The 12,916-nt window shown below is 36.7% G+C and overlaps 1 protein-coding gene across 2 annotated transcripts in view; it reads right to left on the bottom strand.

Annotated features, from left to right (window-relative positions):
* The window catches only part of cetn3 (centrin 3), a 70,144-nt gene extending 58,274 nt beyond the window's left edge, over positions 1 to 11,870 (bottom strand). Inside the window, exons 1-5 of one of the 2 annotated variants that reach the window (XR_010896174.1) lie at positions 11,647 to 11,870; positions 11,085 to 11,220; positions 9,359 to 9,473; positions 8,992 to 9,183; positions 7,963 to 8,665 (exon numbers count right to left, since the gene is read on the bottom strand). Coding sequence is in view for 1 of the 2 variants with exons in the window: in XM_067397529.1 (XP_067253630.1) it covers positions 8,622 to 8,665; positions 8,992 to 9,183; positions 9,359 to 9,473; positions 11,085 to 11,220; positions 11,647 to 11,663 (504 nt within the window). In the remaining variant the exon portion in view is untranslated. Of the gene's footprint in view, positions 1 to 6,829; positions 8,666 to 8,991; positions 9,184 to 9,358; positions 9,474 to 11,084; positions 11,221 to 11,646 lie in introns of those variants that run through there. The other variant, XM_067397529.1, reaches the window with a different exon arrangement.
* Positions 11,871 to 12,916: the final 1,046 nt, after the last annotated feature.

Genomic DNA, 12,916 nt, shown 5'->3' with positions numbered 1-12,916 from the left:
TTTTTATTTACAGTGTAGGCTAGGATTGAGAATTAATTGGACTGTGAAAAGTGGGCGTACCAAAATGGAGTCAGCCAACAAGAATAGTTGTTTTTAGAGGTGGAACAAGTGAAAGATTTTGAGGACAAACTTTTTTCTTTGGAACATCATGCATAATCATTTACAATAAAACCAGGAATTTGTATTAAGAAAGTAAACAAGGTCAATTTTTAGTTTCGTGTTGACTTTTAGGGTACTCTGGTGTGCACTATTTTTGGCTTTAATACACATTTCTTGGCCTCAAAACGGCTGCAAACACTTTCAATTCACCAGTCCAAACGCATGATATTAAAATGGGTCAGCTGCCCTGCCTAAATATGACATCTTTCAAACCCCAAAATGTAGCCGTGCTCCTGTTTTTCGAATCAAGGCTTCCCCCTTCAGACCACCAGCACCCCGAAGAGAAACCACATGAGGGAGCGGGACCGGCCTGTAACCAGGAAGAACAGGGAGGCTGTTTATTTCTGGTGCATCTCTACTGAATGACTCACACGTTGGCTGCAAAACCGGTTCAGTCTCCAACAGCTGAGCATGTGCCAGCTCCAAAGGCATATAACTTGTGCGCTGCCCACCCGCTCCGCTTTACCCCCGTCTCAATCGCAATGCTCGTCATCTGCCTATTTTCTCCTGCGTTTAATCCCCCTGTAATCATCAGATGCAGCGTTTTACAATCAACATCGGATCTGACCTTGAGCAGGTTTAGAAAAGGCCAGACACATTAGTGGATGGGTACGAGGCCGGGCAGGGAAGAGAGAGAGAGAGAGAGAGAGAGAGAGAGAGAGAGAGAGAGAGATTAAGTATAAGTGGGCGGCTCTCTGCTTCACTGGAGTTGAAACACACATGCGATGTCCCTATTATAGAAGACAGCAGGCCACCAAGTCCAAACAAGCACTGCAAAGCAAAACAAATCCACATTAATAGTAGTATTATTAAGGGTGTAAAAAGTACTTGAGGACTGTGTCAAAGTATTAATCAGCTAAAAGATAAATGATCAACACTGAAATAAATTTGGTGCAGAAACTATTTTCTCTCAGAAATTGCTAAATTTCACAATTACAGACAAGTATTTCCAATCAGCATGCTTGTTGACTCTACAAATGAAGTAATGATTTGTCTGAGTGGGAATATAGATTTTCCCATAAAATATTCATACCAAATTGACAAGTGGGCAGTCAGTCTGGATTAGATGGAGATGCGCTTTTAGGGTGCGTTCACACTTTTAGTTCGGTTCGTTTGGCTCATTTGGTCCGGACCAAAGAAGAAAAAAAAAACATTTAGTCCTGGGCCTATTAGCGTTCAGATTGGCAATTTTATCACCGAACCAAAAGATACTGAACCTAAAGGCATAGGGATACATTCACAACCTGATTGGTCGGATTTTATGACGTATTGCCTATTTTGAGACGGAACTTACCGAACATCCAAAACAATGCTGTTTTCTGAGGTAAATGCGCTCGTTGTGTGTGTGTGTGTGTGTGTGTGTGTGTGTGTGTAGCGGTGCGTAGCCTGCATGTAATGTTATTTTGGCCAGCTGGAAACTCGTGAAAGGCTTATAAAATGTGCAAAGTAGTCAAAACAGCAGCGGGAATCCAGCCGTCATATACAAAAATGATCTGCTGCGTGGAGACGCGCGTCTGCTTGACATGGGCAAACCGACATGCGTGAGGATTCTTTCCATTTTAGGGTCTCGTCTTCCTGTTTTTGATTCGTTTATATGTCTTTGGTCCGTGTTGCGTTCATATATCATTCGAACCGCACCAGAGTTCGTTTGGAAGCGGACCGAGACCCATCTTTTCAGCGGTCTCGGTCCACGTTTGGTCCGCACCAGGGTTCGGATGGCAGCGTTCACACATGTTCAAATGAACCGCACTAACCGAGCAATCGTACCAGGGTTCGTTTTAATCGAACCAAACATGACAAGTGTGAACGCACCCTTAAGCACATATATTGAAATTTCTCTTGTAAAGTACCTTTTGAAAGTTTAGCAAAAAAACGTTTATAATTTTTGTTTTATTTTCCAACTTCAAAAAAATCTTTTTTTACAGTGTAGCTAAAACAATGATTACAGAAAGTAAAAAGGTTGTTGCATTTTTTAATAGCGTATTTAAAAGTAGTCTGACACCAGTTAAAAAAAAAATAAAAAAAACTACCAATCGATAAATGCATTTATTACAGTTTTCATGCTAAATACTGGTTGTGTAGCTACATTGTTTTCTGTATATCATACTATAAATAAACTTGCAAATACAACAAATGAAGCTGCAATTACAAGAATAAACATTATGTGTGCTATTCACACTTAACCTTAACAAATGCAACAAGTCAGGGCCTCCAAATCCTTCCTTATTTTAGGCTTGACCCTCTATGTACAAAGCAACAAACCATGTATATGGAATATGTTATTCACTGAAATCTGAAGCATCATCTGTTTTGTAACTGTGACATGGACAACAATTTGGGGGGGAAAAAAAAGGTTAAATATTTCCAATCAGCGTGCTCGTTGACTCAACTACAAATGAAGTAATGATTTGACAGAGCAGGAATATAGACAAACATTTTTCCTCATCAAAATTTTCCCCATAAAACACTGACAAAACACAAAGTGACACGAAGGCAGTAAATCTAGGATTATATGGAAATGCACTCTCTCATGTACACTACCTTTTGAAAGTTTGGGGTCAGTAAGATTTTAAAAAATGAATAATAAAAAAAAAAAGAGAAAGAAATTAATACTTTATTTAGCAAGGATGCATTAAAGACACAATATGTAAGATTTTTAGATTAAAATATCCAAAAACCACTAGAAAAATGTTAAATATTTTGTTGATTTGTGTACATACATTATCCCAAATGTTTGCAACAATGTTTAAATCGAGAAATCAGCCATTTGAAGTGTCATTTTGTCGCCTGTCAATGACGTCATACCCTCGCTACCCTCAATTTCCAGTTTTAATGTCGTAGAAGTAAACGCATTATAACATAACTTTCAACACACTCAAATGTATTAAGTATTATGTAAAACAGTGCTGCGTCACCCCACATACGCAACGAAAAGAGCGAAAGAGGCCGACTGCAGCAAAAGCATAATAAAAGCTCCGCTGGACTCCCGCAGCTCTCGGCCCACCCTGATTCATACCACAGTAACGTTAATAAAACGTTATTACATTAGCTCACCGTGAACATGATTTCTGCCCAAGTCCGTCAGATTGTTTTCCATCGGCTGTGGAGGTGAAGATGACAACTCCCATGATTCCACACTCATTCACAGTGTCATAAGGCTTTGTTTTGAATAGGCGACCTCTTTTGGCGAAAATTACATACTGTGCCTTTAAATTGACCAGAAGTGACAGTAAAGACATTCAATGTTACAAATAAATTCTTAAAACTTTGTAACTTTCTATTCAAAGAATGAATCAAAATCAGCACATTAGAATGATTTCTGAAGGATCATGTGACACTGAAGACTGGAGTAATGATGCTGAAAATTCAGCTTTGATCACAGGAATAAATTACATTTTACATTATATTCAAAACAGTTATTTACAATAACAGTTATTAACAATATTTACTGTATTTTAAATAAATATTGTGAGCATAAGATAATTATTTCGCAAACATTTAAAAACAAACAAAAAAAAAAAAACGTACTGACCCCAAACGTTTGAACAGTTTTGTACTTTTGTAAAAAAAAAATTAAAAAAAAAATTAAAAAAGGAACCTAGTCCTCTGATTAACCCCTAGTAGATTACATTAAATCAAATGCCCAAAATACAGGACAAAAATAGGATATCTTTGGTAGGCTAACATTAGACGACTTAAAATAGTAGCCTGCACATATCTTAAATATTCAAACATGAGATTTTGCTATTTTAAACATTTCAGTTAAGTTCAAATAAAAACATATGCGTCAAGGAGGGAGGTTTAGAATTAACGAAAGGCTTTATACCCATTTTGGGTCTCTGATTCAAATCATCAGCTTATACTCTCCTGAAATAGAGTCTATGGTCATTATTTAATATGATAAACCTGATTGTTTATTATCTCATCGCCTTTTCAGTAGCCTACCGTAGGCGCTAATGAGCAGCGCGCCTTGGGTTTCAACTCTTGCCAACCAACATAAGACTGTATTCCCTCAACAACCAAACCAACCAACAAAAATGAAGACGTAGCTGTGACAGTCTCACAAATTCCCAATGAAGTCAGCTCTCAAAGCCCCCGTGGGCAAGTCCGAGTTCGTGGGAACGGCTGAGGTGACAGATCCCGGCATCTCTTCCCATAGAGCTCAGGGACAGAAGACATCACTTTATCCTGACCTATAGTCAGTTAGAAATGATGAGCTGCTTTCAGCAGTCAGCTGACCCTCTACGAACCAATCCGAGCAAAAGAAAACCCATGCTGGAGGTCATGGAAAACCTTTCCCTGAGAGGTCCAGATTTACTTGCTCAGCAGAATACATAAAATTGTTCTTGGACGACGCGTAATGAGGGAGACGGACATCACCAGGCCAACATGTCGCCCTCAAAAATGCATTTTTATTCACTGGAGAAATTTGTGGCTCGGAAGAGTTCATATGTGTTTCTAAAACGGATGAGCTTGTGTTCGAACGATAGTAATTGGATCGTATACACTCTAAAAATAAACTTAAAATGGATGGATACGCCAGTCTTTTTAACAAATGGTTCCCTCCAAGTTTAAATTACCGTGTGTGAGGGAAATGTTTTAGAAGGTTTTGAAATTTGTACGAGTAGGCCATGATCGTGTGGCTTTGACTTAAGATACACCAAAGTTAAATATGCTCCAAATTACAGTCGTTACGAGACCCTCAAAGCCAAAATTAGAGGGCGAATGCCCAGGCGGTACTATTGACTTCTTTATTGAATGGCTGCTCTGTATAATTAGCAAAGCAAACTAATCCATCTGATCTCAACCATCTGAGCGCATTGTGCTGTGATTCAGATGAAGTCTCGTGATCACGGCACCTAATCTACATTCACCTGGTAGTTTCGTCACAGGAGAGCTTTGATGTCCGTCTGAGGTCCATTCAAGGTTTTTGGTTGGTTTCTAAAGCGAAACATTCATCTGACGGAGGATGCTGTCCCTGGAGACTCTTTTGACAACTGGGAAGGAAGCCATTACTGCCACTACGGCCTGACGTTAATGACAGGATGACCTTTAACCTCGGTTTCCACTCATCTAAAGCACGCCAGTGATTTTCAGTGTATCGTATTACGACATTTGACAACATTTCGACATCAGATTTCAGCTCTAGATGAAATTGTTATTGTTTTCTGTTCTATTTATAAACGCTTGTCTTAAAATATCTCAAAGAATTGTCTCAGTGTTTTTCCTACATATGATTTCAGGAACCAGACCCAATTTTCTAAATAATGTGAATACAGGAAAAAAAAAATAAAAACACACATACATACACATACACACATGAGTAGGCCATATATATAGTACATATACAGTGTATATATATATATATATATATATATATATATATATATATATATATATATATATATAAATACTAATTATTTATTATAATTACATATAATTCTAAAAAAACTGTTTTTTTGAAGTCATTTGAAGTCACCGACTTCAAACTGTATTAGTTCTTGCTTCTCGTAAATGATTGTGAAGATGGTTGAAAGTTTGAATACGCACAAATACAAAACTTACATCTTAAATATCTAAAGAATCATAATGCTCATATTTCAATAAAAGTTTCGGAATGACTTGAAAATACTGATTTTTGGGTGAACTATTCCTTTAATTTCGAAAATGTCTCCATTGTCTCTTAACTAAAATAATTAGGCACTTAATTTGAATCTCATTAAAAATTATTGTAAATGTAAAAAAAAAAAAAAGAAAAAAAAAAAGTTTATTCTTTAATATAAATAGTACTGTCATGTGTGTTGGGCTAAATAACCATGCTTATTCGTTCCATTTCAACAGAAATTCATCAAACCTTGCTCAAGTTTTTGGCCTAAGATGTTTAGATGTAGCAGGTAAAAAAAACAAAAAAACACGTGGCTTTATTTCCATCTTTGGTCTGCTGGCCCGTATCCATGACAACAGTTTCTGTGCTGATGTTCTGTGTAGGATTGTCCTTACCTCATGCAGCGCCACCTCTGCTTCCAGACAGAGACACACTGACCAAATTATCCTCACAGCGGCCCAGATACGCATGGAGTCATCGGTGTCAGCCTCTGCAGAGCTGCGGTCACATGTTTAATTTTGGATAGTGTTATAAGAGGTGATGCTCAACACATTCAGCCATTTAAAGCCTTCCTGTCATCTCACCGTCACATCGTTTTGACAGCTGAATCGATCCCACATAGGCAGACATCTGGCCTAGGATCAGGCCAAGGAACGAAACTTTTGTAGACATCAAACTTTTCCAAACTGACTGAGCAGATCTTTTAAAAGTTGTTTGCAAAGTTTCCTTCACACACAAATTCTGCCACAGATGTGAACTAGTATCCAATTTGAGATTCGATTTTGTGTTGTAATGTTTAGTTTCCTTGACTGTGCCTGGATTCTGAAGGAATTTTATTAAAAGTTATGGTATTTTTAACAAAAAATCTCTCTTTTCCTTGGACTATAACAACTACTGCAGTCTTTTTGAAAACCCAATGATTAAAACAGCAAAACAGCTTTTCTATGAATAATGTCTCCCTCTATTGGCCAAGACTGAGAAATCCCCTTTTAATCTTATAATCAACAAAATAACATGCCACTAAACAACAGGGAAGAAAAGGCAAAAAAATAAAAAGTTGCTCACAAAAAGATTCTTCAATGATACATCACAATTATTACATTTTGGATTAAGTACATTCATAATCAGAATTTTAATTATAAAAAAAGGCTCAGCATGAGCATTATAAAATATGGCTTTTATGTGGAGTTAATAATAATATAATTATTACATTATATTATTAACATTCCTATTATTTATCATATATTTAATATAATCTTGCAATAAGTGACCTTAAAAAGCTGGAAAAGAATTGCAATCCCATGCTGTTTCAGAAAAATTGAGCTGCATTGCCTGGAATCAGTTTAAAAACAATGACGTAAAGACATGACTACAAAAAAATATTCCAGTAGACACGATTAACAGAAGAAATTTGTCAACCGGTAGAGATTTTGGACTATCTGGACTGTATCTACTGTGGTTACACTCATGTGACATTGCTGTTCTGCATGGTCAAAGCTTATCGTTTTATCGTTTACGTGTTTTCAAGCATTGCGGTTTAAAAACAAGAGATTTAAAGCCGTTGAAGCGCAGTAAGCAGCGAAAGAGAACTAATTTCGCTATATGTGCGAGTTTCTTTTGCCGCATAATTGGGCTTGAACGGTTAAATACACATACGTGTCAAAATGCCGTGTTTGCAAGTATCCTCGTCGTAAGTGAACGCAAACAGTTGAGAGAAACGCATGTGTAACAGTATATTGGAACAGTGCATTTGGTCTTAAAGTGACAGCAGCCTAATAAACCTGCTGTCTTTTTTAACTTTAGTCAGCATGTAATGATCCTGTTTGAGCATAAATAACATCTGCAATTTAATGACAACACTCAACGTTCAATGCAAAGGGAGATATTTTCTTTTACAGAAATCAGTTTTTAAAGGACTACAACAAATGGCTTGTAGTTTGTACTACACCAAACTCTAAATTTACATAAACCCTGCCCCCGAGAACACACAACAAAGGGGGCGAGGCCATGTTGGGCTGCTTTAGAGAAGAGGAAGAGTTGTTGTAGAGTGTTGTTGTCATGCCGTCATTTTATGCCGGACTGCTTCACAAACGAGGATCAATTCAACACTGGATTTGCACAAAAGATGAACATGATGGCACATGCTAGTCGTTGAGTTGAATCAACTCCACAGCAACTACATAAATTTATCCACTAACCATTCAGAAACGTCCAGTTTCATTCTAAAAGTTGTAACTTCTTCCTGAGTCTCTCCATCAGTGTCGACTCCGGTTTGAACAATGTAAGGCTGAACACCGTTACTGACAATCCTCATTGTGAGACTCTCCAGCTTTGTTGTTGTTGAGCTGTTAAAGCTCTGCCCCCTTCTGGAAAACTGGCCCGGAGCAGCAGATCATTTGCATTTAAAGGGACACACACAAAAACAGTGTGTTTTTACCCTATCAGAACAGACCTGTGACTCTCCAATTGAAGATGACTGCCGTTTAGTCAAAGAGACAAGCGAAAATTATGTTTTTACTGTTCATTTACAATAAATAGTACTTTGGAATGTTATTTCAAATGCAAAATGAACAACTACAATGCAAACTAGTAATGATAAAGACATAACACATTTGCAATGATAAAACAACAAAGTATCCCTAAAAAAAATCTAAACAACCTATTCATGACCTGAAATGTTGTTCGTCCTTCACGGCCAGTTCAGTTCAAGCTTCTGTCCAAAACTTTAGCACCAACCGGACCTACCGTTCCATACATTTGAAATGAGGTTTACTGTTCATTAGATCGGTTTGTCTGATCGATTGGATCTTATATGCAGCCAAATCTTCAGCAAACAGTCTACTTGAGTCACAGCTGCTCACGAGTCTCCGGTCATGATGGAGATGAACTCCTCTTGATTAACTGAAAGACAGTACAAGAACAAATGTGATCACTTAAATTCACTTTGCTTTTAACCTACTTGTTCACAGCATAGACAATTAATATTTTGCTGATTAAATTACATATCATAGCTCTTCACAATGCCAAAGGACACACAAACAGCTTTCAACTCAGCCTTCATTTCCACTGTTCCCATTTTTGTTGGCTGCAATACATTAATTTGCTGGGTCTTAATTGAGAAAAGCACTTTGGGCCAACTGGGAAAAGCACAGTAATTACTTCCATTCATCAGAGGCAATAAAAATAGCACTTTGTTCCTCTCCCTAGATAAAAATCCAGCAACTTACTCTCTCCGTCCCCATCAGTGTCAAATTCATCAATCATGGCTCGCAGGTCTTCGTCGCTCATGTCTTCGCCCAGTTCACGAGCAACTCGCCGAAGGTTTCTCAGGCTTATCTTTCCCGTTTCATCATCATCGAACAGTTTAAACGCCTTCATTATTTCCTCTTTTGGGTCTCGCTCCAATATCATGTCTGTCACTTTAAGAGAATGATATTACTTTGTCTGGAGTATAAATGCTAATGAAGTATTCACACAAAGCAAGCAGAATATTTATTACGTTACATACATTTATGTGCTCCAGATTTCAGCAGTAGCATTCCTGCGAAGCATTTCGTGGTCTAGGCCTATTGACGAGTAGTGAACTTAACTTACCCACTTCTTTGAAATCTTCAAATGCTATTTTCCCAGTTCCTTCTCTGTCGTAGTCTTTTAAGATCTTCAACACGTCTACTTTCTTCACCTCAAAACCCAGAGCTCTCATCGCCACCTGGAACAAAAATTTTAAATATCAGCAGTTTTGAGCTACTCTTGTTGATTTTTAAAAGGTGCACTATGTAAGTTTTTTTTCTTTTTTTTTTTTCAAAATGAACAATAATCTACATAAATCTATACAATCCTTCTTACAAAACATGTTTTTGTCCTACCCTAATTCACTATGGTAAGCCTGTTATAAGGGTTTATATTTCAGACCAGGTGGGATGCTTTTCATGCAAAATTGTGTATATACACGTTACTCAACCGTGTGTCTCGTCATATCCATAAATAGAGAAAAGTTGCTCCGGCTACTTTGACGCATATGGGAGTGGCATGGTTAGATGTCACAACAAGTGAGAAAGGTTGACATGGAGCAGCTAAATCTCCAACGTCTGGGAATCACCCATTTAAAAAAAAAAAAAAAAAAAAAAACAGAAGAGAGTCTGCTGGCATAAAGAGAATGCGACAGAGCTTGTAAAAAAACAAGAATCAACATTGCTTGGCTTTTCAGAGATAGTGAGAAGCGAAGGATTTGAAATGTTGTAAAAGAGATGGCATTTGTATTACTCAACAGGTGAGTAAGGTATTTTATTGAACAGACAAATTGCCAAATGTATCTCTCTAACAGAGTTAATTGTAAAGCATTATCTATTGTGAAGGGTCATTTCATTATGGCTGTTGTAGCGCTGTGCTGGAATTCATTTTCAAGGAAGTACAGTGTCTATTAATGGGTAAAGCTACAGTAACGTCTTCAGCTAGTCAGCTTCAGATCTCTTAAGCCTAGTAGTGAATGTTTTATGAGCAGTAGGATAAGTCGAGGAATGAGGGTCTTATCTAGCAAAACGATCGGTCATTTTCTAAAAATAAAAAAAAATAAAAAATAATAATAATAATTTATATATATATATATATAAACCACATATATTAACCACAAATACTCATCTTGCACTGCTCTATGTTGTGCCACGCTTTACATAATCACGTTGGAAAGGTCACGTGTGACGTAGAGGGAAGTTATGAGCAAGTGTTTACAAAGTGAACATGCAAAGACTAAGTCACACGGGCCTTACAAAAAAAAATATATTTTTTCAACTGAAGAAAGAAAGACATAAACATCTTGGATGACATGGGGGTGAGTAAATTATCAGGAAATTTTAATTCTGAAGTGAACTAATCCTTGAACAAAGAACTATGTGCATTGTGCACATTATATATATATATATATATATATATATATATATATATATATATATATATATATATATATATATATATATATGTTTCAAACTGTCATTCAAATTGTATCATCCTCTTTAATTGGTCATATAGTCATATATAAATAATTGTAAATTTACTAAAAAAAAAAAAAAATGAACAAAAGTGGGATCTAGTGAAGGTATCAGAAACTTTTCATAAAAAAAATGAAGAACTAAAGTATGTGTTAATCAAAATATTGATATGAATTACTTATATATTCATATAACATTCTTTGTTCTGCATTGATATGACACTTTCATTTGCCAAGGGTAATCTGTTCATATTTCTCAAAATTAAGAATTGAATTTTTAATTAGATGAACATTTCCAAATATAATGAATAGCGGTTTTGGAAATAAGATATTTACCTTTAATTCATGATAATCTATTTCTTTATCCTTGTCTGTGTCAAAGAGCTCGAATGCCTCCTTGATCTCATCCTTCTGCTCCTCTGTAAGTTCCCTCCTTTTCTTCCTTTTGCTCTTATCAGCAGTTAGGTCAGTCCTAAGGGCACAAGTGTGGAAATCAATAATCTGATTCATTCTGATCTTCCATTAGTTTAGATACCATTCAGTCACATACACACTTGCAACCTGCCTCCCTAGACAGCATTTTGAAGTCTCATAGAACATGTATATGATTATGCCAGGTGGGTAATCAGGATTATGAATATAACGTATATGGGATTCATATAGCAATAAAATGAAGGACATGCGTGCTGGTTCTCTTGTTTGTAAAGCAATATGACTTTTTTTTTTATAAAACGTTCTCCATTTATGATATGTATAATCATTTTATTATTATAATCACTATTATTATTATTATCAATAATCAAAACTGTGTCAATTCACATGCACTGGCTAGCAATGCTCAACACACCAGCAGCTGGTCTCTAAATACACAGCAAACGACTAAACACCTCATAATTACCTCAGAGACAGACTCATTTTTGCAGTTTGGCAATAAATTCGCTGATATTGAAACCCAAATCCGTACAACAAGATTAGAGTTCGGCTTCAACAGTCCTGCTAATCCCGAACACAGAGACGCCAAGCACAGCGCGTTGCTAGTTGATTGTCAAGGAAACGTTTCCCATTGGCTGCCGCAGTCTGAGCGTCAGAATGACGATACTTGTGATTGGTTGTTTGGGAACAGATTTGCGTTTGAGCCTGTCTCGGTCTGGAATGGGCGGTCTTAGTGATGGCGGCGGCACATCCTACATACAGAAAGAAAATGCAAACCTGAATAAGCATAAAGTAACTTACTCAATGTTCACATCGCTGGAAAGATTTTAGCCATTGTTTCAGCTTTTTAGAGAAAACTGTGAGTTCTGATTGGCATTTCATTGGTTTCTGATCAAGTTTGTTTGTATAATGACATTAGGATTAACAGCTGATTGAGAAGCTTGACCCCAAATTATCGCACAATAGGTAATATGTGATAATATCATAGTATGCATAAACATTTGAGTTTCTTTAAGAGATATATATGGTCTCATCATATGAAAACAGTTCATATTTGTCTTAATAGTCTTTGACATTTTCTTAATATGGGCATCAAACTTAAAGTTCACCCAAAACCGGTCTTCGTTTATCTTCGGAACACAAATTAAGATATTAAACAGTTCATGTGAGTAGTGGTTCTACCTTAATATTATAAAGCGAGGAGAACACTTTTTGTGCGCCAAAAAAAAACCCAAAATAAGGACGGCTGATTTCAAAACACTGCTTTGAAGCTTTACGAATCTTTTGTGTCAAATCATTGTTCAGAGCGCCAAAGTCACATGATTTCAGCACTAATTCGAAACAAAAGATTTGTAAAGCTTCGAAGCAGTCAGAGGTGTAAATGGAATTAGTTACTGTACTTAAAGTGGTTCAATATTAATATTATAAAGCGACAAGAATATTTTTGGTGCGCCAAAAAACAAGATAATGACTTATTTAGTGATGGCCGATTTCAGAACACTGTTGTTGAAATTGTTGAAAAGTCATTTTTTTTGGGGGGGGGGAATATTCTCGTTATTAAGGTAGATCCACTATACTCGCATGAACTGTTTTAAATATGTTTTGTACCTTTCTGGATCTTGAAAGGTTCGGTGATACTGCTGGCAATAGAGGCCTCACATCGGATTTCATCAAAAATATCTTAATTTGTGTTCTGAAGATGAAAGAAGGTCTTACAGGTGTAGAACGACATGAGG

This window comes from Chanodichthys erythropterus, chromosome 10, assembly GCF_024489055.1.
Source record: "Chanodichthys erythropterus isolate Z2021 chromosome 10, ASM2448905v1, whole genome shotgun sequence".
NCBI lineage: Eukaryota > Metazoa > Chordata > Actinopteri > Cypriniformes > Xenocyprididae > Chanodichthys > Chanodichthys erythropterus.
Note: the sequence above shows the minus strand (reverse complement) of the source record. Positions and strands in the feature narration are given on the sequence as shown.